We start from the raw sequence: 27,090 nt of genomic DNA on the forward strand, positions 1-27,090 counted from the left end.
TGAGGATACTGTTGGTGAGCCTGCAGATTTCCAGGCGGGTCATGTGCCTATAGAAGGTCAGTCACCTTTTCCTCATACACGTAACTATGTCTTCCTGATATTTAATTAATTAATTAATTAATTTATTTATTTATTTATTTATTTATTTATTTATTTATTTATTTATTTATTTGTGTCCGCCTCTGTGGTGTAGTGGTTAGCGTGATTAGCTGCCACCCCCGGAGGCCCGGGTTCGATTCCCGGCTCTGCCACGAAATTTGAAAAGTGGTACGAGGGCTGGAACGGGGTCCACTCAGCCTCGGGAGGTCAACTCAGTAGAGGTGGGTTCGATTCCCACCTCAGCCATCCTGGGAGTGGTTTTCCGTGGTTTCCCACTTCTCCTCCAGGCGAATGCCGGGATGGTACCTAACTTAAGGCCACGGGAGCTTCCTTCCCTCTTCCTTGCCTATCCTTTCCAATCTTCCCATCCCTCCACAAGGCCCCTGTTCAGCATAGCAGGTGAGGCCGCCTGGGCGAGGTACTGGTCATACTCCCCAGTTGTATCCCCCGACCAAGAGTCTGAAACTCCAGGACACTGCCCTTGAGGCGGTAGAGGTGGGATCCCTCGCTGAGTCCGAGGGAAAAACCGAACCTGGAGGGTAAACAGATGATGATGATGATGATGATGATGATGATGATGATTTATTTATTTGTAATAGTTTGGCATATAGTGAATTAAGTTTTGTGTTGGTTTCTCTAATTATGGTTCACACAACAAAGTGAAATGTGTTCATTGTGGACATCATTTCCGGTCATAGGGAGTTGGGCATCAGAATGGGCCGAGTTTTCTTCACGTTAAAGAACAGTGCGAGGAGGGATTAAATAAGGAGGCACCAAATAACAGGACAATTTTATCTTGTTTATTTAAAACTCAGCACAAATTCAGTTACATTCAAAACTTGGTAAGATGGAATTATAAGTTGAGTTGTCTTGATTTTAGTATTTTTAATAGGAGCGTGAACTTTTTGTTCTAAACGTAAGCATTTATTATCTATATTGTTGAGTTTGGAATTTATTGTGTTGAGTTTGTTTGGGTTACTTTATTTATATTTGAATTTTTTTGATTATGAATTGTATTTTAGTATAGTTTTTTTTAACATTTTCTGTTTGTGAGGGGGCTTTAGGATTATCTGTGTGAATAAAGTCCGACAAATTTAACGAGGGATTTTCTCTTCCTGCGAATCGTGGTAACGTCACGTTTTGTTGTTGTTGTTGTTGTTGTTGTTGTTGTTGTTGTTGTTGTTAAGAAACGCTCAGAGGGAGGAGCGCAATGTCAGTATAAACATATTTTCATGTCAAGCACTGTCCAAAATTTGCCACCTACACTTTATGCCTGCTAACTGTAAACTACTTGTGCTACAGATTGCTAATGGAGGGGGAGGGGGGTGTCGGCAGCCCCGAAAATGGTTTTCCGTGGTTTCCCATTTTCACACCAGGCAAATGCTGTATCTTAATTAAGGCCACGGCCGCTTCCTTCCCACTCCTAGCCCTTCCCTGTCCCATCGTCGCCATAAGACCTATCTGTGTCGGTGCGACGTAAAGCAACTAGCTAATAGAGGCTGTAAGAAGGTGGTAAGTGCTCTTTGAATCATATCCTCCGAGTTTAGGTTTGGATCACGTGCACACAGCTATTGTTGTCACGTGCAAGGGGAGTTATCACTGTTAATACGAGTCAGTCCTGCTATAAGCAGAACCAGCTGGATCAACTTCTGATACTGACCAGACGCCATACGTGTATATAAATACGCCCACTATCCCCGCCAAGTAGATCCTCCTGCAGAGTCAGCACAAGATTAAATTATGTCTATTTTACACTGATAGTCTCTAGTATGCGAAACATACCAGAGGAGTCATTGTAGGTTATGGTAATGGACAACATCTACAAAATATGCAGTTAGAACGCTTAAACACATTTGTGAATAATCTCAAGTGAATAAGAGGTTGTGTAAATGGTTAGTCGAAAATCTTAACGAAGACATCACCAGTAAAATATTTTCTTAATGCCTGTTTGGAGAACAGCACCACATATTCTAATTCTACTCCTACCACTACTACAATCACTACTTCATTTCTGACTTATAGCTCGAATAATCCTTAGGCCTATTCAAAGTTTCAGAAAATTTCTAGTGATTTTCTTTTTTCGCCTATAACAATTCACTGAAATTTTACTTAGATAAATTTGCACGTTTTTTTTTACTTCATTATCATTACTACCGAGTAAGTGGTTGTGCGGTTTGGGTCACATAGCTATCAGCTTGCATTCGGGGATAGTGGGTTCGAGCCCTACTGTCGGCAGCCCTGAATACGGTTTTCCGTGGTTTCCCATTTTCACACCAGTCAAATATACCGTAATTAAGGCCATGGTCGCTTCCTTCCAAATCCTAGTCCTTTCAAATACCATCGAAGCCATAAGACCTATCTGCGTCGGTGCGACGTTAAGCAAATTGTTAAAAAATAAACACTGTATTATTATTATTATTATTATTATTATTATTATTATTGTTATTATTATACCGCTTTTCCCATACCTGTGGGGTCGCGGATGCCCTTACTGACTCCAACCCTATATGGAGGGATGTAATCACTATTGCCCGTTTCTGTGATGGTTGGTAGTTTGGTGTGTTGTCTGAATATGATGAGGAGAGTATTGCGACAGACACAAATACCCAGTCCCCGAGCCGGAAGAATTAATCAGAAGCGATTAAAATCCCCGACCCGGCTGGTAATCGACTCTAGGACCCTCTGAAACGAAGGGAGTACACTGACCATTCAGCCAACAGTTCGGATTATTATTATTATTATTATTATTATTATTATTATTATTATTATTATTATTATTATTATTAGAATATAGTGAGAAAATACAATGGTCGATTTTTCCCTACTCCTTTGATGAATGGTCAGCATCGCAGCCTTTAATTCAGAAGGACCTGGGTTCGGGGAATTCAATCGCATCTGATTAATTCTTGTGAATGCCTTCGTTTACACACAGCGCACCAGACTACCGACTACCGCAGAAACACATAACAGTTGAAAATATTCTTTCACATACGATTGGCGTCAGGAAGTGCATCCGGTCGAAAAACTGGACCTAATTCCTCATGACCGGGTGAGTTGGCCTTGCGGTTAGGGGCACGCAGCTGTGAGCTTGCATCCGGGAGATAGTGGGTTCAGACCCCACTATCGGCAGCCCTGAAGATGGTTTTCCGTGGTTTGCCATTTTCACACGAGGCTGCACCTTAATTAAGGCCATGGCCGCTTCTTTCCCACTCCTAGACCTTTTCTATCTCATCGTCGCCATAAGACCTATATGTGCCGGTGCGACGTAAAGCAAATAGCAAAAAACCAAAAAAAATCCTCACGTGCTACAGATCATACCCGTGATCTGTCCAGGATGTAGAAAGGCGACAGAGAAAGAAAAAGATTACGTTACTGCCTACGTCGATCTCTGGTGAGATGTGTTTACAGTATCGTTTGGTATGGGGTAGATGCAGCGGCCTCAAACTCATGGCCCGCACCGCAGGTACTGATTTTCTGCCCGCAATGTGTTTATTGTTTATCTTAATCACAACAGAGTACAGAAAAAATTAAATTAAAGTATTCCATGACAGTTAAAATCAAGATGCAGGCCTATAATTCTTTGATGATTCCAGATTGTTATACTAACTGACATACAGTACAATTGCCTACCTAAATGATTTAGATATCAAACTGCAAGGCAGTCACTGACATGATTCAACTGAAAACAGAAAGTATTGTTCACTTTGAAATCTGCAATAAGTATTGTTGAAGAAGAGGAAATAAACTTTGCTGAGTATTCTACAAAAGTTACTATGTTAAAGGAGTAATTTAACTGGCGATCTGAATATTTAATGGATATAGAAACTATTTATTCATGCCACCATTTTTCTCCAGCATTGATGATGCACCTGAAGAATTCTACTTGAATTAATATACCTTCATTTCACAGCAGCAATTTTCCAGAATTCTACCAATTTGTTTCGAAGGGAGAGTATAAAACCATTCTCAACCAAGTCGCGCAAATAGACCTACTTTCTATGTTCGGAACGACATATTCACGTGAACACTTTTGGAAAAAGAATGAATCAAGTGAAGGTTCTTGAAAGGAACAAATGAAGTGCCACTCATTTGTTTTAATTTTTAAAGTGATTCGTTCGAAAGACAGTTCTCCTAATAGGCTTAATGATAATCTGGTGTCACAAAAGTGCGCCCAGTTTTATGGTCAGAAAAAGTAACATGTTGCATTGGCCTACCACTCTCAATAATTAAATGACAATATCTCAACCAACACATTTACAATTTGTAATATAAAATTAAGATAGTTCGTTAATAATGCACTTTCTTGCCGATTAACTTGTGCATTTATTAAGTACTTAGACAAATAAACGCCCAAGTAAAATGGGTAATTGGGAATAGATTGACACATTTTTAAATTATTTTTTTAGTGCGGGCCCCCTAGATTCTACAAATTTGCAAATAGGCCTTTAGAGGATCAGAATCTGAGACAGCTGGATTAGAGCAAGTTTGTTTCATCCTTTGTCTTGACAATATGAAAGTGACTGAGGTATGAGCGATGCTAGTAACACCATTCTCTATGCAGTCAGTCCCTGCCGTAAATGGTGTGAAGTTGTCAATCATAGGGTCGGTTAGTGCGTACATTTTAGTAGGCTCGACAGTGTGATAGGCTATAATGCCTTCTAACTCGGTGAGCAAAGCAACGGTAAAGTATCTCACTTTTCATTTCGCTAGTAAACCTCATCAGTGACCCTTAAGCTATCTATGAGAGCTAATGGTGGAGCTGTTAGGATTCGATTAGCTTTCGGGCCGAGGACATGAGTATATATGCGTTTGTTTTCCGTACCATTAACCTCTTTTATGGTTTTTTAGGACACCGAAGTGCCGAAAATTTTGTTTAATATGATTTTTCTTTTTCGTTCTGGTAAATGTACCAAAACGAGGCTGGCGTATTTGAGCACCTTAAAACCACTGAACTGAGCGGAGGTCGAGCGTGACACTTAAGAATCAGAAAGCCAGTGTTCTATCATCTGAGCCACTCAACCCGGCAGATACAAATAACTTTCTGCATTCATTCCTGAAGTCTCCAGTGTTTAAAAGTTAAGTGGTAGTATGTTCTGTCCATGCAGATGAAGAAATGTTCTTCTTCTACTTATCTGAGAACACTGGAATCAGCAAAGCTGCAGTTTACAATTTGCTTTACGTCGCACCGACACAGATGGGTCGTATGGTGACGATAGGGCAGGGCAGGGCTAGGAGTGGGAAAGAAGCAACCGTGATCTTAATTAAGGTACATCCCCAACATATTCCGGTGTGAAAATGGGAAACCACGGAAAACCATCTTTAGGGCTGCCGACAGTGGGCTTCGAACCCACTATCTCCCGGATGCGAGCTCACAGCTGCGCGCTCCTAACCGCTCGGGGGCTTCGAACCCACTATCTCCCGGATGGGAGCTCACAGCTGTGCGCTCCTAACCGCACGGCCAACTCGCCCGGTCCTCTGCATAACTAATGTTGGATGTAACAGCTCACGTCAGATATAACCAACCAGCACAAAATATTTTTAATTTCTAATCTGCAGCATTATACGGCTTTGCAAGACTTTCTGTTATAGTAGCCTAAGTGTTTAAATGACAAGATACTTCTTATCCATCTACCTAGCCGTAGTCTAAATTTTACCTCGTTTACTTCCCATCCAGTTGGTCCTAGTTCTGTTCTCGGCTCCACTGCGTACTACTACTACTACTACTACTACTACTACTACTACTACTACTACTAATAATAATAATAATAATAATAATAACAATAATAATAATAATAATATGCCCTCAGCTACCATGTTGCAGTCTTTCTGAAGTGGTACATATAACCGGCCTGTCTACTAATTTCAACATTTCGATTGTTCTGCCCTCTAGTAAAGAAAATGGAATTCTACTGAACGGTTCCTCTGGCTATGACTTGGATTATTATTATTATTATTATTTACAAGTTGCTTTACTTCGCACTGACACAAATACAGTAGGTCTTACGGCGACGATGGGATAGGAAAGGACAAGGAGTTGGAAGGAAGCGGCCGTGGCCTTAATTAAGGTACAGCCCCAGCATTTGCCTCGTGTGAAAATGGGAAACCGCGGAAAACCATCTTCAGGGCTGCCGATAGTGGGATTCGAACCTACTATCTCCCGGATGCAAGCTCACAGCCGCGCGCCTCTACACGCACGGCCAACTCGCCCGGTAAGAAGAAATTTACGAGGGAAGGTAGAGGTCTCGCGGCTTTAACTATTTGCATCTTTTCATCAAACGAACGGGCAGTAAATGGCTTTTCAAACTGATTTACAATTACCTCGTATATCCGTTTTAGACTCATCCATCGTTAATACCACATTGCGCAAAATATAATTAAACACCGAAAACGACGAATAGCACAGGAACAGCACACACAGAATGAACTCACTAATCAGCAAAACACACAATGAATTAACTCACTAGTTAGCCACAACTCAAGCACTGGAGGTAAGTCACCCCAGTGGCATTGGTCAGTTTCGTCACGTTGGGTTCTCGCTAGGGGGTAATCTGTGTGTCCCGTTCGCTGTAAACATGTCGACTTTCTCCAAGTTGCTAACAGATGGCAGAGGGTAGCACGGGTATGGGGTGACAAATTCTGACCAAGTTTCAATTGCAGCGACATCGTTCGGAGGGTTTCAGAACTACGTCTGCCACTGAATGCAATTTTAAGATTGAATGCCTTACGTCGTTAACTCCTCCATTTGCTGTCTCTTTCTTCCGAGAGTGGAGTAGACGGCGAGACAACACCAGCACCACACGTAATCAAGCAACGGAACTAGTACAGTTGCGCGGACCTTTTGAACTTCTGAGAGATGAAATCGTTAATATTTGACCTGAAACAACCTAAAATCGTAAATCAGACAGTTCTTTGTGTTATCATAACGCATGCAATGAATGCCTTGCATTCAAGGAGAATACGCCCCTGATATATATATACTAGCATGGTACCCGTGCTTCGCTACGGTATTATACTGAAATTTATAACTGCATGCTTATTGTTTTAGATATATAATCCGCCGAAATTCGCGATCTGACACGTTTTCAAAGAGAATCCACCAAAATTCCCGATCTGACTCGTTTTCTATTAGATTACGGCACGTTTCCTCCCATTTTTCAATCTTCCTTTCCAGCAATCGATTTCGTACTTCCCGAGCTAGGCTCAGGTATTCTTACCGGTCGGTTGGGTCCGTAAATCTTTGCCATACCGTATATTCCTATAATCATTTTTAATCTGGATAAAATCCTTCAGGAGATCCGGCGTGGTGTCTTATTGGGAGCCTTGGCGGCACTGAACCCGCGGCCGGCTGCATTCTTAATCATTACCCGTCCAGGAGCCGTTTCCAGCGCGGTCCGCACATTTAACGACGGTCCGGAACATTATTATTATTATTATTATTATTATTACTATTATGTGTTGCTGGGATGAATGATGACAGGGAAAACCGGAGTATCCGGAGAAAAACCTGTTCCGCCTCCGTTTTGTCCAGCACGAATGTCACATGGAGTGACCGAGATTTGAACCACGGAACCCAGCTGTGAGAGGCCGGCGCGCTGCCGCCTGAGCAACGGACGATCCTTATAAGTACATTAAGAACAGTAAAATCAATTGGTCTCACCTCCTTTTACACCCCACCGCCGTTAGTTTTTATTGCCAACCCTCCCCCCCCCACCCCCCAAAAATTAAAAGAAGGCGTGTTTCTTTATGTTTAAGGGAGATTCCAAACACCAATGTTCACGTCTATTACCTTCAGTTTTGAGATATAAGTATCCCCATAAATATAATTTACTTTTGTCACTTCATTTCAAACTACTCCCCCCCCCCCCCCCCCCAAGTGAATTTTCCCGCAAAAAATACTTGTTTCTTTAATAGTGAAGGATCTTCTAAATACCAATTATCACGACTCTAACTTCTTCACTTTTTGATTTATGTGTCCTCATGAAAGGAATTAAACTCCTTTACACTCCCGCCCCCCAAAATGGTTTTCCCCCAAAACGCGTTTTTCTTTGTTTTTAAGGGAGATCCAAATACGAATTTTCACGTCTGTAACAACTTTAGTTTTTATTCGATGTATATATTCTCATACAATTAAAGTCAATTAATTTTTCAATTCTTTCACCCCCTCCCCCCCGCTTCATTGGATTTTCCGAGAATACGTGTTTCTTTACTTTTAAAGCAGATTGCAAATATCAAATTTCACGTCTGTATCATCTTCATTTTTAAGATATCAGTAGCCTAAATAAGAATTCAACACCATTTTCAGTCACTTTCACCCCCCCTCCACCCGAGTGGTTTTTCAGAAAATTAAAAATACACGTTTCTTTATGTTTAATAGAGATAAAAATACCATTTTTCACTTCTGTAACATGTTAAGTTTTTTAGATATACTGTAAAAATACTCATGTTAAAATTTCACCCCTTTTGGGTTCCCCTTAAATGGAGTTTCCAAAAACAAATCACCTATGCTTCTTTACATTTACAGGAGATTCCAAACACCCACTTTTTACGTCTGTAACATTTTACGTTTCCAAGATAATCTTTCAAAAAATTCACCCCAATTTGTCACTTCTGTTTAACCGCCATTAATAGGATTTTCCAAAAACTAAAAAAATACGTGTTTCTTTATTTTTAAAGGAGATCCCATATATAAATTTTCAGTTCTGTAATATCTTTCGTTTCTGAGATATATGTATCCTCATTAAAGGCATTCAACCAATTTTTCACCCTTTTACACCCCTCCTATTGGGATTTACAGGAAACAAAAAAATACGTGTCCCTTTATTTTAGAGGAGATTCTAACTATCAAATTTTACATCTGTAAATTTTAAAGTTTTAAGATGTAGACACATTCATTTTAAAAAATTCACCCCCCTTTTCACAACTCAATATTTGGATTTTCCAAAAACGAAAAAATACGTGTTTCTTTACATTTAAAGTAGATCCCAAATACCAATTTTCAGGTCTGTAATATCTTCAGGTTCTGAAATATAAGTAGCCTCATTAAAGGCATTCAACCCATTATTCACCCTTTTACACCCTTCCTATTGGAATTTTCCGAAAACAAAAGAATACGTGTTTCTTTATTTTTAAAGAAGATTCTAAATACCAATTTTTACATCTAAAAACTGTAACAATTTTGAGATATAGATACACACATTTTAAAAAATCACCCCTTTTAACCCCCCATTAATTGGATTTTCCAAAAACAAAAAAATACGCGTTTCTTTATTTTTAAAGGAGATCCCAAACACCAATTTTCAGGTCTGTAATATCTTCAGTTTCTGAAATATAAGTAGCCTCATCAAAGGCATTCAACCCCTTTTCACCCATTTTCACCCCTCCTATTGTGATTTTCCGAAAACAAAAAATACGTGTTTCTTTATGTTTAATGAAGATTCTAAATACCAATTTTTACATCTGCAAACTTTAAAAGTTTGGAGATATGGGTTCACTCATTTTAAAAATTCACCCCCTTTTCACCCTCCCATTAATTGGATTTTCCAAAAACAAAAAAATACGCGTTTCTTTATTTTTAAAGGAGATCCCAAACACCAATTTTCAGGTCTGTAATATCTTCAGTTTCTGAAATATAAGTAGCCTCATCAAAGGCATTCAACCCCTTTTCACCCATTTTCACCCCTCCTATTGTGATTTTCCGAAAACAAAAAATACGTGTTTCCTTATTTTTAAAGAAGATTCTAAATACCAATTTTCACATCTGTAAACTTTTAAAGTTTTGAGATATAGACACACTCATTTTAAAATTTCACCCCCCTTTTCAGCCCCTTAGCGACGGAATATCCAAAAATCCTCTCTTAGCGAGCACCTACATCTTAATATAAATCTATGCCCAAAATTTCATTTCTTTATGTCCAGTAGTTTTGGCTCGGCGATGATGAATCAGTCAGTCAGTCAGGACAAGCTACTTTATATATATATATAGATAGATTGGACATGGGAGGGGGACACAGAGTGATCTTTAACTATGACATGTAGTGCCAACAGTTTTGACCGCTTTTCAAGAATCGATTATCTCTACCAGAGCGAACCCGCAACCTCGGGATTATGAATCTGACACTCTAATCACTGATCCATCAAGGTAGCTCACTACGTACCGTAGACTGGTTTCAATGCCTGGAGCACGATACTCCCATCCTTAGCACAAAGAAAATGAGCAAAGAAGTAGTTTAAAATCACACTATTAACCGTCCTAGAAGTGATTTCCCGCTCTTTCCCAGTTAAGTAGGCCTACAACCTTAATTACTAGTATATAACACAGGACCGCTTTATTACCAATCCCAAACATCAAGCAAATCAAGATTCCTTCCAGTTTTAGTATCATATTATTGTAGTTTCAGGACCTCTGGCCATAAGCGCTGTTAGCGTGGAGTATTTCCACTATCACCATTCGTTCGCCATCTATTGGCGGTCTTCTGGAACTCGCTTCGGGCAAGCGCGCGAATTTCAACCGAGCGAGCTGGCCGTGGGGTTAGGGTCGCACAGATGTGGGCTTGCATTCTGGAGATAGTGGGTTCGAACCCCGCTGTCGTCAGTCCTGAAAATGGTTTTCCGTGGTTTCCAATTTTCACACAAGGCAAATGCTGGAGCTGTACCTTAATTAAGGACATGGTCGCTCCATTTCCTATCCCATCGTCGCCAATAAACCTGTGTCGGTGCGACGTAAAGCAAATTGTACAAAAAGTCCATAAAGTAAACTCAAGCCTTCATCCTGAAGTAGCGAAGCTCTTTTAAGCTGCATACACCATCTTAATTTCTGTCAGTACCGGAAATCGAATCCGGGCTCAGGCAGCTGTTATCACTAACCGTTACGCTACAGAGGTGGACATCAGTTAACTTGTGTCCTTGTCCCGATGTAATGAAGGGGCCGATGACATAGCTGTTAGGTCCCTTTAAACAACAAACACCATCATCACCGATGCAATGCAGCTCTTTTCAGGTACATCCCCAATCCCAATGAGCTGCATATACCTTTTTAAACCACATTACAAACCTCCTGCCAATCTTAAATTACTGACAGAACCACGAATCGAACCTGGGCCTCTGAGGATGGCAGCTATTAGCTCTAACCATTACACTACGGAGGTGAACATTAAACCCATAAGAATATTGTTTATACATGAACACCGAGTTGTCAATACTTAATGTCTTCCGTTCGAATCTGTTGAACATTTACCTTCAGCAAGGCGCTGCCGACGTTATCTGGTAGGCCAGAGATTTTCAATCTGTGGGACGCGTACCACTGCCCGCAGTACCTGGTAGTACAGCAATTTTCAATCTGTGGTGCCTGAAATAATGGTAGGTGGTACATCAGAAAATTAATAGAAAATGTTAAAATGTGTTGTAATTTTAAAAGTACACTTCAGGAATTCGAACCATGCAGGCATGCCATTCCATTTTTAAAATCACACGTGCCTTGGCCGGGTTTCGAACTATAGTAGCCTTAGTGAGAATCCAGTGATAATGTACTCAGTTGTGACGAGTCTCAAACTTATTCATCAGTTAAATACATTCACAAATGTAGACAAGACCGACGCACAAGTTATTAGACCGACTTCATACACGTTAAAGTACACCGAGATCCTGACAATGATGTTCCAAGTTCTTTATAACAACTGACTTGTTGAAGGTAACTTCTGAACTTGCCTTATCACATCCCTTTTAAAAAAAAATTTCCCTTCAACATCAGTGCACTGAGGTAAGAATTACCACCAATCAAGGAAAAATTCGCTTACACCAAACTGAAAGCAAGCAAATTATTTCAGTTGCCTTATTTTATCTCTGGCTTACTGATTCATAACGATTAATCAACACTTTCCCTGTTTGAAAAATCAAATTAAACTTATAGGTGTTAAACATATCAATACCGAGAGAGATGGTCGTGCAGTTAGTTAAAAGTTACGTATTAACTGAGTTGAAACTGAAACGAAAATAGCTTCTGTTTGAACATAAAAGAAAACACCATTTTCACACAAATAAGTTGTTATAATGCGCAGAAGGAACTCTCTGCTTTCTCGGTGTTTGTTGGCTACTTCCTCTGCGTTTGGATCAAATAATCTGATATCAATAACAAAAACTTTCAAAGCAGTCAGGAGAAGAGCTGGGAGTGAGGAGGAAGGGTGCTGAAAATATATTTATCTCTCTATGTGATTCGATAATTGTACTACTAAATTAGAATATATTCGGGCCCCATTTGCTCGTATCAATTTATTTACAACCGGGCGAGTTGGCCGTGCGTGTAGAGGCGCGGGGCTGTGAGCTTGCATCCGGGAGATAGTAGGTTCGAATCCCACTATCGGCAGCCCTGAAAATGGTTTTCCGTGGTTTCCCATTTTCACACCAGGCCAATGCTGGGGCTGTACCTTAATTAAGGCCACGGCCGCTTCCTTCCAACTCCTAGGCCTTTCCTATCCCATCGTCGCCATAAGACCTATCTGTGTCGGTGCGACGTAAAGCCCCTAGCAAAAAAAAAAATTATTTACACACATACTTCAACATTTTCAGCAAACGTTGGAGATTCAGTGCCCTTTTGCAATCACATCGCATTTTTACATTGTCGAGGAATTTTCTGTCGCACCACGACTGAAAATTCTTGTCCTACCAGGTACTGTCGGCTGTGGTACGCGTACCATAAATTCAAAAGCTGGGATCTACCAGTCAGTAACCATCGGGAGCGCTTCTGCTTGCAAGGAGAAGGCTATTGCCACAATCACTACGCTCTCGCCATCTATTAGCGGGCTTCAGGAACTCGCTACAGGCAAGCACGCGAATTTCAACGAGATCTGGATATATAGAGTACAGTAGGTACATAAGAACTTCGTACTTGGTAGAACACCGAGTTGCCAATATTTTATAATTTCCTTTCAAATCTGTCGAACTTCTACCTTCAGTTAGGGAGCAATGTATTATGAAATGACAGGTAGGAAATAAGTTCCTAACTTGCACGTATACAAGTAAAAAATATAATTTTGCGAATTATATGGGATAATACATTCGCTTTTACTTGTCACTGAATTTGAAGGTGAAGTCTGTCTGCCTAAATATACTCTAAGGCTGACTCACCGATGGAGTCAGTTGGTCTCTTTTCAAGATAGCTGATTTTTTTTTTTTTGCTAGGGGCTTTACGTCGCACCGACACAGATAGGTCTTATGGCGACGATGGGATAGGAAAGGCCTAGGAGTTGGAAGGAAGCGGCCGTGGCCTTAATTAAGGTACAGCCCCAGCATTTGCCTGGTGTGAAAATGGGAAACCACGGAAAACCATTTTCAGGGCTGCCGATAGTGGGATTCGAACCTACTATCTCCCGGATGCAAGCGCACAGCCGCGCGCCTCTACGCGCACGGCCAACTCGCCCGGTAGATAGCTGATTCGATCCAGGTTTTTACTGATTGCGACTTCACTATATCGTTGGCTTCCAGCAATGGAAGTCTTCCCCGCCCTTTTAAACTCTTCAGTAAATGATCCATTTGTCCGTCTCCTTGGCTGAATGATCAGAATAGTGGCCTTTGGTTCAAAAGTCCCCGAATAAGACTACTGGCCGGGGACTTAAACTACGTTTTGTTCATTCATCAGGTCCGGAGACTTAATTACACATCTCTTCATCTACAACACACACACTACTAATCACCGCAGAAACACGCAATAGTAAATACATCCCTCCACATAGGGTTGACATCAGGAAGGGCATCCGGCCGTAAAAATGAGACAAATCCACACCAAATGCCGTCCACAAGAAAATGGGGGAAAATGACAGAAAGAAGAAGGAGCAAATGATCCATGTAAACAGAGGGGAAAAGGTGAAAGACTACACCTTGTCCAGCCCTAGTAACCAAGAGTGGTGGTGGTGGTGGTGATTATTGTTTTAAGAGGAAGTAGGCTACAACTAGGCAACCATCCTCGAACTTATGTACCATATTTTCTCACTTCAGCCTAATAGTCGGCACAAATACCTGTATTTTCTTTCAGGAACTTATCCTTCTTCCCAATATATTATTCCCATGATTTCTTCATATCTAAGAAACGTAATCATCGAGACATAGACATCAATCAGGACACTGTGTTAGATAGTTTTGTAAAGCGTAACCACCACATTCTTTTAGTCATCATCATCATCATCATCATCATCTGTTTACCCTCCAGGGTCGGCTTTTCCCTCGGACACACAGCGAGGGATCCCACCTCTACCGCCTCAAGGGCAGTGTCCTGGAGCTTCAGACACTTAGTCGGGGATACAACTGGGGAGAATGCCCAGTACCTCGCCCAGGCGGCCTCACCTGCTATGCTGAACAGGGGCCTTGTGGAGGGATGGGAAGATTGGAAGGGATAGGCAAGGACGAGGGAAGGAAGCGGCTGGAGGAGAAGTGGGAAACCACGGAAAACCACTTCCAGGATGGCTGAGGTGGGAATCGAACCCACCTCTACTCAATTGACCTCCCGAGGCTGAGTGGACCCCGTTCCAGCCCTCATACAACTTTTCAAATTTCGTGGCAAAGCCGGGAATCGAACCCGCGCCTCTGGGGGTGGCAGCTAATCACGCTAACCACTACACCACAGAGGCGGACACATTCTTTTAGTACTATGTTAATATTTTTTCTTACTAATGGGGCAATGATTTTTAGTTGAAAATAAAAACCTTCAACCTGTTTTCCAGTCAGTGAACGGGTCAGGGATGGAATGAATGAAGCCCTCATCTTGCGGCGAGGATAGGAATTGTGCCGGCTGCCGAGGCCTGCCGCACTCCTCTGGGGCAATGATTAATGACTGAGAGATGAAATAAGATGATAATGGAGAGTGTTGCTGGAATGAAAGATGACAGGGAAAACCGGAGTACCCGGAGAAAAACCTCTCCCGCCTGCACTTTTACCGGCACAAATCTCACATGGAGTGACCGGGATTTGAACCACGGAACCCAGCGGTGAGAGGTCGACGCGCTGCCGCCTGAGCCACTGAAGCTTGAATGTTAGTTATGTTTATTAAATGTATTGCAGATGGGCTACTGTATGTTAAATCTGTTATGCTTTACAGTTTTCTTAAGATATTTCGTAACTCATAACCAGTGATGAGGGAAGAACGAGATGAAAGTAATTGGCCTGAATTACATAAATATCTCACTCAATTATGAGTACAAATCACTTTTTCAACGAGTAATAAATAAAATTACAATTACTTCGCAAAGTCCGCCTCTGTGGTGTAGTGGTTAGTGTGATTAGTTGCCACCCCCAGAGGTCCGGGTTCGATTCCGGGCTCTGCCACGAAATTTGAAAAGTGGTATGAGGGCTGGAACGGGGTCCACTCAGCCTCGGGAGGTCAACTGAGTAGAGGGGGGTTCGATTCTCTCCTCAACCATCCTGGAAGTGGTTTTCCGTGGTTTCCCACTTCTCCTCCAGGCAAATGCCGGGATGGTACCTAACTTAAGGCCACGGCCGCTTCCTTCCCTCTTCCTTGTCTATCCCTTCCAAACTTCCCATCCCCCACAAGGCCCCTGTTCAGCATAGCAGGTGAGGCCGCCTGGGCGAGGTACTGGTCATCCTCCCCAGTTGTATCCCCCGACCCTGAAGCTCCAGGTCACTGCCCTCGAGGCGGTAGAGGTGGGATCCCTCGCTGAGTCCGAGGGAAAAACCGACCCTGGAGGGTAAACAGATTACGAACGAACGAACAATTACTTCGCAAAACGCAATCCTAAAAGAAAACACGTACCTAGTTATTCGCATGCGGCTGGAGCTTGCAAGGAAAAAGTTATTATTACATTTTTGTCCGCCTCTGTGGTGTAGTGGTTAGCGTGATTAGCTGCCACCCCCGGAGGCCCGGGTTCGATTCCCGGCTCTGCCACGAAATTTGAAAAGTGGTACGAGGGCTGGAACGGGGTCCACTCAGCCTCGGGAGGTCAACTGAGTAGAGGTGGGTTCGATTCCCACCTCAGCCATCCTGGAAGTGGTTTTCCGTGGTTTCCCACTTCTCCTCCAGGCGAATGCCGGGATGGTACCTAACTTAAGGCCACGGCCGCTTCCTTCCCTCTTCCTTGCCTATCCCTTCCAATCTTCCCATCCCTCCCCAAGGCCCCTGTTCAGAATAGCAGGTGAGGCCGCCTGGGCGAGGTACTGGTCATACTCCCCAGTTGTATCCCCCGACCAAGAGTCTGAAGCTCCAGGACACTGCCCTTGAGGCGGTAGAGGTGGGATCCCTCGCTAAGTCCGAGGGAAAAACCGAACCTGGAGGGTAAACAGATGGTGATGATGATGATTACATTTTTTCTTTTTGGTACAAAGACATTAATTGACCATCATCATATCATCATTAAGTGTAATACTCAACATTTTACCTTGTAAATTACAAAGGGTTTTTCTCATAACTTGCGTTATACTGTAGTTAGTGAAGTCTAATATTTCAAATGCTTTACAATTCTCAAATAATTAGTTCTCAAACTTCTCATTGCTAAATATTGACCTCTTGGGGGAAAGTAGGTACATCTTTCCTTTTGCTGAAAGGATGCTGTACATCCCCAGCAGTGATGGTTATTTTAGTATAAGTTTGATGTCCTCGGAAGTACTCAAGAGGTAACAAAGTATCTCAACCAGCACTGGTGAAGCTACCGGTTCCGCTGTCGTAGAACTAAAAATTTATCTTCATTATCACTTCATTATTTCCCATTTCAGCGAAGCACGACGATTGTTTGAATGTAACGATAACAATTGTATTCCAAGAAGTAAATTACCAGTAAAAATTATATTTTATAAGAAGTAACGATAACAAGTAGAAATTGCCAAAAGATAAAAGGTATTCGTTAGAAGTAATTGCCTTACTCTATACTTAAATCCATTATATAAAAACTAGAAATTATTTTCTGGCCCACCAAATAATAATCGCCTATTATAGTAAAATAGTGCCCGGCTCCATGGCTGAATAGTTAGCATGCGTACCTTTGGTCCAAGGACTGGGGTGTGTGTGCCTTCTTCAGCATTAGAATTCATCAAATGTAGGGCGCTCTTCTCACAGAAGCACAGGTCGCCTATTAGGTGTCAATTCGAAAGATCTGCACCAGGCCTCTGCGGAGGCAACATGACTTTATTATTATTATTATTATTATTATTATTATTATTATTATTATTATTATTATTATTATTATTATTATTATTATTTCTTTCTTTCTTTCTTTCTTTCTTTCTTTCTTAATCCGTTTACCCTCCAGAGTTGGTTTTCCTTCTGACTCAGCGAGGGATCCCGTCTCTACCACCTCAAGGGCAATATCTTGGAGCGTGTGACTTTGAGTCTCGGGATACATCTGGGAAGATGGACCAGCACCTCGCCCAGGCGCCCTCACCTGCTATGCTGAATAGGAGCCTTGTTTGGAGGGGGGGGGGGGGAGGGAAGATTGGAAGAGATAGGCAAGTGAGAGAGAAGGATACGGCCGTGGTCTTAAGTTGGGTACCATCCCGGCATTTGCCTGGAGGAGCAGTGGGAAATCCCAGAAAACCACTTCGAGGATGGTTGAGATGGGAATCGAAACGCCCTCCACTCACAATCAGTTGACCTCCCGAGGCTGAGTGGACCCCGTTGCAGCCCTAGTACCACTTTTAACATTTCGTGTTAGTGCCTGGAATTGAATCCGGGCGTCTGGGGGTGGCAGCTAATCACACTAACCACAGAGGCGGAATTTATGTATTTATTTAGCAATAAAATAGTAATAGCAGTAATAATTATAGAAACGTCAATGGTTATGAAATATTAATGAGACTTGGGAAAAGTTAAAAGTTCTTCTAGAAAGGAGTGAGTCAAGTCGTATAATTTATTTTATCGATTCCAATAATTAAAAAGAAAATTCTGCTAATGATGTTTTATGAAAACTATTTAAATTTTATTTATTAATTAATTTATTTGTATACTCTGTTGATGTTTCAGAGGCATTCCCATACATCCCCCATACGTGCTACTACGGACCAGAAGTGTGCGAAGTTCTGGCTGGAGACTGTGCCCACTATGCTCGACTGCGCACCTGTTGCTGCGACAGCTTGTTACGAGCGCAATGTAAGTATACTATTGTTCACGGGCTAAAAATGCTCGGCTTGTTATTGAATGACACTTCCACCCTTCAGATCATAATCTTCCATTAAGACTTGCCGCAGCGGAAAGTCTGCGATATCTATCTTTAGTTTTTACTCTTAATTATGTGTTCCTTCCCAACAGATGGCAAATCAACTTCTGGTACTGGAGCACAGTTGCCACGTTATGAAACACAGGATGGTAGGTCACGTCTTTATTTATTTATTTATTTATTTATTTATTTATTTATTTATTTATTTATTTATTTATTTATTTATTTTATTTATTTATTTTTGTTTTCGAATTTGACCAACCATGGACCACATAGAACTTAAGGCTTCTTTGCCTCTCTTTTCTTCTCATTCCTTCCGAGAATCTCTTCATTCGTTTCTCATCTTTCCCTCCTCTTCGGAAATCCGTTTGGCTCTCCTTTTTAGTGGTTTCTCTTCAAATGATTTTAGACTGTCGACTCTTCTTCTGAACTCTCTTCTATTGTGGATCATCTAAAGTGTAATTGCAACTTCTTCTGCATTCCTCTTGACCTCTTATACTACTTGGAGGTGGCCTTTAATTCCACGATATATCTAAAGATCTTTTTGGTCAGTCGTTTGTCATCCAGTCTTTCGTGTCCGCAGAATTTCAGCCTTCGTTTCCTCATTGTGTCTGTGATCTGTCTAGCGTACTTGTAGAGCTCCTCATTGCTTCCAAGTCCCATCAGTAGTCTCCTACGGTCCGAGAATTTTCCTTAGAATATTCCTTTCCTCCTTCTCGAGTTCTTGCAGCTCCCCTTTGTTTATATAAAATAAGACACTCTGAAGCGTACACTCCTTCCGGTTTTATTACTGAGTTGTAATATCGGATTTTGGCCTTGTAGAATATTGCCCGTTTGTTATACCTGTTCTGTGTTAGCTTGTAGGTCAGATCTAATTTCCTGGCTCTTGCCTTGTATGCCTCTGTATCAAGCCCGTTGGGTTGCATCGAATTTCGAAGGTATTTTAACTTCTTTGTCCTTTTAATCTTCACATATTTTTCCCCCATATACCTCTCACTTTGGAGCTTGTACTCCACATATTTTTCATAAGAGATTTTATTTATTTATTTAATTTATTTATTTATTTATTTATTTATTTCATTTTTCTTTATTCACTGTATTATTATTATTATTATTATTATTATTATTATTATTATTATTATTATTATTAGCGTATTCTCCCAATAATGGAAGACGTTAAGCAAACAACTCAATCAAGCTTTCTTTGGGTTCTTCTTGTTCTTCCAATAGGCTTTCATTCTCTCTGAGAAGGCTTGTTTACGTTCTTCCGACCATTTCGGTCTGCACTGTTTTTGCTTTGGTTGCTCTGATGTAACTTCCCACTTGTTGACTTTGTGTCTGAAGGTGTCTCTTTCTAAAATGTCTGTTGCACATATGTTTGCGTTTTTGAGGTCCTTTCGAAGTTCGTCCAGCCAAGGTGTTGAATTCTTAAGTGAGCTAACATAATTTAATATTCTTTTTGACAGTCGATTTTCTGGTAATCTTGTGAGGTGTCCAAAGAATTTCATTCGTCTTTTCTTAATGTCAATGTCAATGTTTGAAACTTTTTCTGTTGTTTTGATTATTATTATTATTATTATTATTATTATTATTATTATTATTATTATTATTATTATTATTATTATTATTATTATTATTATTTTCCAACTCCTTGGCTGAATGGTCAGCGTTGAGGCCTTCGGTTCAGAGGGTCCCGCGTTCGATTCCCGGCCGGGTCGGGGATTTGAATCGCGCCTGATTAATTCTTCTGGCTCGGGGACAGGGTATTTGTGTTTATCCCAACACTCTCCTCCTCATATTCACACAACACAACACACCACACTAGCAACCATCATAGAAATACGCAATAGTTATTACATGCCTCCAGATAGGGTTGGCGTCAGGAAACGCATTCGACCGTAAAACAGGGCCAAATCCACATGTGCGACACAGTTCGCACCCGCGACCCCACACGCGTGGGAAAAGCGGCAGAAGAAGAATTTTTATTATCTATATACTAAAAGAGCCGGCCCCGTGGTGTAGGGGTAGCGTGCCTGGCTCTTACCCCGAGGCCCCGGGTTCGATACCCGGCTAGGTCAGGGATTTTTACCAGGACCTGAGGGATGGTTCGAGGTCCACTCAACCTACGTGATTAGAATTGAGGAGCTATCTGATGGTGAGATAGCGGCCCCGGTCTCGAAAGCCAAGAATAACGGCCGAGAGGATTCGTCGTGCTGACCACACGACACCTCGCAATCTGCAGGCCTTCGGGATGAGCAGCGGTCGCTTGGTAGGCCAAGGCCCTTCAAGGGCTGTAGTACCATGGGGTTTGGGTTTGGTATATACTAAAAGAGTTTACTAAAAAGGAACAGCTTTGGCAAATCCGTCCAGCCGTTCTACTAGAACGATTTGCTTCATTTTTGTTTTAATCTCTCCGGTATCACCCGCCGGTGAATCATGAGACATGGTTAGGTGTCTAAGTTCACCCAGCTTTGAGTAATGATAAAATCAAATCATAAAATGATCACTCCAATAATTGCAGGGGAAGGCTTACCCTAACACGCAATACATTCTGTAATAAGCGGTTGCTAAGCAACTGTCACTTTCGTTAATATTCTGATATGTGTGATTTCCATCCTTAGTAATGTGATTGCATGCAGCCATGTTTGATTACTACCTGTAAATCCAGAGTATACACTTCCCTTGATGATGGAAGAATACTATTCTCTGCTGGATGCTCTTTGGTTCTCCAACCTTCCCCAGCTTCTGAATATACTCAACAGATGGCAGAACGTTCCTAATAATTTACATGCGGCTAAGAGAAACACAGTCTACGTAAAGATCGGGCCAGGTAGGAAGACATCTGGGAGCGCATGCGCACTTTGGACTGTCTCGCGTAGCGTATCCCCTCCTAACAGAGCTCCTGCTACAAGGACAGCTCAGTGCATAAGTTTACACTCAGCTGCCGCACTCTGCTTTCTAATTTCCCGTTGAGTAGTAACTGTGGTTAGTGGTGGTGTACGTTAGGCCTATCTGTGACAGTATGGAAGGCGTTAAAAGTAGCGTGCATCGTAAGGTGTTAAAGAGTCAGACTCGTGCAGCAATCTTGAACGTTATAGACTTTATGGAAAGGGAGGCAATGGAAGAAAAGTTCGTGATAGATTGTAAAAAAGTGCAGGAAAGAGTAGCAGCAGCTGTTGGAGTGTCAGAAAGTTCTTTGGTACGGATTACGGATTAAGAGCGAAAAACGAAAGAATTAGGAAAACCTATGGATAGTCTGTTTGAAACACCAAACAAAAATAGAATGCGCACCGAGAATATTACTGGATTGGACGACTTTGACGAAGGTGCCGTACGTCATACTGCTAGCAATTTTTATTTAGATGAAAAAATGTTTACCTACAGTTTCAAAAATTCGTGCAAAGTTAGGTAAAGACTTAAAGTTCAAAGGATCCAATACTAGTGTCAAGCAAATTCTTCGATGTTGTTTCTGTACCTGAGAACAAATGTTGAACAAATGAGACGTCAAATTGAATGTGCACTCGTAACTTTCCTCAGAATCAACCAATTTGAATAATTAAGAGCTGAAATGAAAGAGGTTGATCCACTGAGTGTTTTTGGGCCAAAACGAACTCCGTACCTCAATTAGAACCAAAGATATCATTGCTTCAAAGAGACAAAAAATTGAAAAAAATCAAATAATTTGAGGAAGGCGGAAGTTAAGTGATTTATAGTACCTAATGACAAATCTGTGCATGAATACCTTTCAGTTAAAAAAGAATAAAGGAAATAGACCGGATAGAATGACCGGACTGACTGACTTTAGTTTTCATAAATTTTTAATATATTTATTATTATTATTATTATTATTATTATTATTATTATTGAGGACGAAACCATTCAAGATAGAATGAAATTTAGAAGCTTAGTAAACAAACATAAATTTGCAGAGAAACCAACAAGAAAAAATACAGGCTGGACAGAAACACGCAGAAAGGAACACAGTGAAAAAATGAAGAGATATTGGGAAGAAAAGAAGAAGAAACATTGTGCAAAATAAGTTCAAACGCGCTCTACAGCTGGGCACAACGAATCAAATAATAAATTATTATTATTATTATTATTATTATTATTATTATAATAATAATAATAATTATTATTATTATTATTATTATTATTATTATTATTATTATTATTATTATTTCGTTTCACCCTCTTTGGGGTATGTTGAATCAATTCTTTCTCTGTGTGTTGTTCCTTTCTTAGTGCCCAGTATTTCTTCATTCTTTCTGACCTTCGTTTCTTCTCGTCTTCCGAGATAATAGATTTGGGTTTTAATGTAGATTTGTTTTAGAACGTTTTTTCTTCTTTAGTTATTACTTTAGCTGTTCGACCGAATAGTGAATTTTCTGTAATTTTTAATTCTACCATGTCTTTTTCAGTTTCTTTAAACCAGTTCGGTTTTGTTTCGGGTTACGGACGAAGTCAAAATTTGTTCGGTTAATCATAGCGTTCATTCTGAGGAGAAGATGACCATAAAAGTTTATCCTCCTTCTTCGCATAGTTTCTGAGAGTTTTTCAATTTTCTTGTAGCTTATTATTATTATTATTATTATTATTATTATTATTATTATTATTATTATTATTATTATTATTATTATTTATTATCGAATTATTTTACATGACGTGGCTCAGGTTATGAAGCCTGCTGTTATTGCAAACCATATTCTACACTGTACATCTACAGCGTCGTAAAGTTAATTTTACATCCAATTATAATTTAAAAATAAGGACTACGCAAATTGATACACGGAAACGATTTTGACAGCTACTGTAATGAGAGGTTAAATTATGTTGAAACTCCTTCAATCTATCTGTCATCTGTAACACTTCTAAATGCATTCATTTCGGCTTGGTATGTCGGTAATTTACAGCCGGAAGGGAATTCCACGATCTGAAAATCTGCGGAATGTTACATGTCAGTTATAACAAATATTTCGGGTCAACTGTACGTCGCCACAACACTGAGCGAGAAGGGGAAGCGTTAACGCTGACTTCCCCTTCTCGCTCAGTGTTGTGGCGACGTACAGTTGATCCGAAATATTTGTTATAACTGGCATGTAACACTCCGCAGATTTTCAGTTAGTGGAATTCCCTTCCGGCTGAAAATAACACACATACCTAGCCGAAATGAATGCATTTAGAAGTGTTAGAGATGACAGATAGATTGAAGGAGTTAGAACATAATTTAACCTCTTATTACATTAGCTGTCAAAATCCTTTCCGTGTATCAATTTGCGTAGTCCTTATTTTTAAATTATAATTTGATTTAAAATTAACTTTACGACGCTGTAAATGTACAGTGTAGAATATGGTTTGCTATAACACCAGCCTTCATAACCTAAGCCGCGTCATATAAAATAACTCGATAATAATAATAATAATAATAATAATAATAATAATAATAATAATAATAATAATAATAATAATAATAATTTAAAAAAATATCCGCCTTTGTGGTGTAGTGGGTAGCGTGATTAGCTGCCACCCCCGGAGGCCCGGGTTCGATTCCGGGATCTGCCACGAAATTTGAAAAGTGGTACCAGGGCTGGAACGGGGTCCACTCAGCCTGGAGGTCAACTGAGTAGAGGTGGGTTCGATTCCCACCTTAGCTATCGTGGAAGTGGTTTTCCGTGGTTTCCCACTTCTTCTCCAGGCAAATGTCGGGATGGTACCCAACTTAAGGCCACGGCTGCTTCCTTCCCTCTTCCTTGTCTATCCCTTCCACTCTTCCCATCCCCCATCAAGGCCCCTGTTCACATTAGCAGGTGAGGCCGCCTGGGCGAGGTAGTGGTCATTCTCCCCAGTTGTATCCACCGACCCAATGTCTCACGCTACAGGATACTGCCCTTGAGGCGGTAGAGGTGGGATCCCTCGCTGAGTCCGAGGAAAAACCGACCCTGGAGGGTAAGCAGATTAAGAAATAATAATAATAATAATAATAATAATAATAAGAAGAAGAAGAAGAAGAAGAAGAAGAAATACTTTTGTTTTAAGGCGAGAAAGCAGTGTTAGACTATATGATCGTTTGTCCCTAGCTCCTTAATGCCAATGTTTTGTTGTAAAATAAGAAATGTGACTTAACGATATGACATGTATGATTATATAATTGTTCTCAGGTACAGAAACAAAATATAATTCATAAAAGGAAACACCATAAAGGGTCTACATATGCTGAGTAACAACGTATGTATACGAAGATAACTTAAATGGCACTAGAAGTAATAAAATAATGACACTATAATTATTCACAAATGAGCACATTCTTGTTTTGTTATGTCCACTACATCTCTTCAGTTCCACTGAGTCCTCCGTCAGCATTTCTGTCGTCCTCACCGGATGACGTGTCGTCGGCTCCCAGCTGGATCGCAAAGGACTCCAAATGTCTTTAAAATGTTCCCCATCCCTTATGTTCCAGTCATCGGCGGATATTGACACGAATTTCTGTCAAGTGAGTTTCTCTACGTCGTCAATAGTGAAGGTGACGTTGTGAGAAGCTACCCAGTTCTTCACTTTTGCCCACATTATTTTAATACTGTTTAATTCAGGGTGATGTGGGGGCAGTCGAATTACCGAGTGTCCGTACTGTTCCATGATTTAATCTAGGACGTAGGTTTTGTGTGCCGGCTTGTGCAATTTGATAAGCTCATAAAGCTCGTGTTTGTTCATCGTCTCACGGCGTGGAATGTTCCTATTCACTAGCCAGATCATCGTCACTTTCCGAGAGCTGGAGGTTGGAGCACGATCTACTTCCTTGTTGTGATATGACGCGTAGTCAATTACGAGAACACTGCGAGGTGGAAGTTATCTTTCATACCGGTACTCTTAAAAAAAGAAGTCACTATTCATGTCTTCATGGTAGTCGCCACTTTTGCTGCCAGACTTCCAGATTAGCAGACAGTTCTCGATGGAACCCATTGCACCGCCAGAATGTACAACTATCCTCCGCCCGATACTGGGCATTTTTTTAATAAACAAACCTTTTGTATTTTATGTCATGTTTTTCCATTAGGATGCGCTTGTTAGTCTTAGCTTTTTTCTGATGATATCCTAATGATCGAAGTTACTACTCAACGGGAAATTAGAAAGCAGAGCGCGGCAGCTGAGTGTAAACTTATGCACTGCGCTGTCCTTGTAGCAGGAGCTCTGTTAGGAGGGGATACGCTACGCGAGATAGTCCAAAGTGCGCACGCGCTCCCAGATGTCTTCCTACCTGGCCCGATCTCTACGTACAGACGAGAAGGTATCAAGTCGACTAGCCTTCTGCATGACCATTAATAAAGCGCAGGGACAAACTCTTGAAAACGTGTACTTACCCTAACCAGTATTCAGCCACGGCCAATTGTATGTTGCACTATCGTTTGAAAATGTTAAGATCCAGATATCGCCGAATGGTCGAAACGCAGGAAATATTGTATGAAAAGAAGTGTTATAAACTATATTATCTGTATTAAATGTTCATAAAACGACTGAAAAGGGCAGGCAGAACAATATGAGTGCGGCAGGCATATCAAGGCGAGTTACCTGACCGATTTATAAGGAATTCTGCGGAGCAGCGCGGGTCCAATAATAATAATAATAATAATAATAATAATAATAATAATAATAATAATAATAATAATAATATATGTTATATATAATATATGTTATTATTATCGGCCCCGCGATGTAGGGGCAACGCGTCCGCCTATCACCCGGCAGCCCTGGGTTCGATCCCTGACCGGGTCAGGGGGTTTTTGATTGTAAATGATAAATATCCCTAGTCTGGGGACTGGATTTTTCTGTCGTCCTTAACGTTCCTTTCCTCACATTCAACACTCTACTCTTCCGCAATTTCAATTACACGCAGGTTCACATCATATGGTGCAAGTAGGGACAAAAGATCTCTATAGGTCGACGCCCCGAACAAATAGCATTTAAAATATTATTATTATTATTATTATTATTATTATTATTATTATTATTATTATTATTATTATTATTATTATTATTGTTATTATTATTATTATTATTATTATTATTATTATTATTATTATTATTATTATTATAGTGGTTTGCCGTCGCACTAGCACATCGAAGGTTTTTGGCGACGCAAAGATTAGGAACGAATTCACTATCTCCCGAATGCAAGCTCACAGCTACATGATCCAAACTGCGCGTAAGCTCGCTCGGTATTTAAAATGTAGCTTATTAACAACACTCCGATGAAATATGACGTATCGAGGTCTCTCTGAAGCAGTCAACAATTCCCTAGAACCAAAACTTTATAAACAAATATACATTGTCCTTGAATGGACGTCTTTGTCCGTATACCTCTGTCGGGTTTGAATCCGCGGTCTTCGGATTCAGATGCCGACATTCTACCACTGATTTGCAAAAGGAGCTGCAATAGACTATTAAAATGGGGTTTCTCAACAAGGAGCATGCATTGGGAGTTGAGATTATTGTGCCTGTAACTGAGAGCGATAGGCCTATTCCTTTCATTTATTTGTACCAAGCAAGTTGGCCGTTCGGTTAGGGGCGCACAGCTGTGAGCTTGCATTCGGGAGTCAGTGGGTTCAAACCCCACTGTCGGCAGTCCTGATTGTGGTTTTCCGTGGTTTCCCATTTTCACACCAGGAAAATGCTGGGGTTGTACCTTAATTAAGGCTACATACGCTTCCTTCTCACTCATGGCCCTTTCCCATCCCATCGTCGCCATAAAACCTATCTGTGTCAGTGCGACTTAAAGCAAGTTGTAAGAAATAGGCATTTATTTGTGTTAGACTCCTTGCGTTTATCTTTCCTATCTGACCACTCTTTTTTT

The 27,090-nt window shown here is 40.8% G+C and overlaps 1 protein-coding gene across 2 annotated transcripts in view; it reads left to right on the forward strand.

The window, feature by feature from the left end:
- Positions 1-27,090, forward strand: part of LOC136863372 (uncharacterized) — a 444,827-nt gene that overhangs the window by 345,780 nt on the left and 71,957 nt on the right. For both annotated transcript variants that reach the window (XM_067139784.2, XM_067139776.2), the window contains exon 3: positions 18,053-18,178. In XM_067139784.2, the coding sequence (XP_066995885.2) occupies positions 18,053-18,178 (126 nt within the window). The remainder of the gene's footprint in view (positions 1-18,052; positions 18,179-27,090) is intronic.

The sequence above is a fragment of the Anabrus simplex genome, chromosome 1 (assembly GCF_040414725.1).
Source record: "Anabrus simplex isolate iqAnaSimp1 chromosome 1, ASM4041472v1, whole genome shotgun sequence".
NCBI classification, from domain to species: Eukaryota; Metazoa; Arthropoda; class Insecta; order Orthoptera; family Tettigoniidae; genus Anabrus; species Anabrus simplex.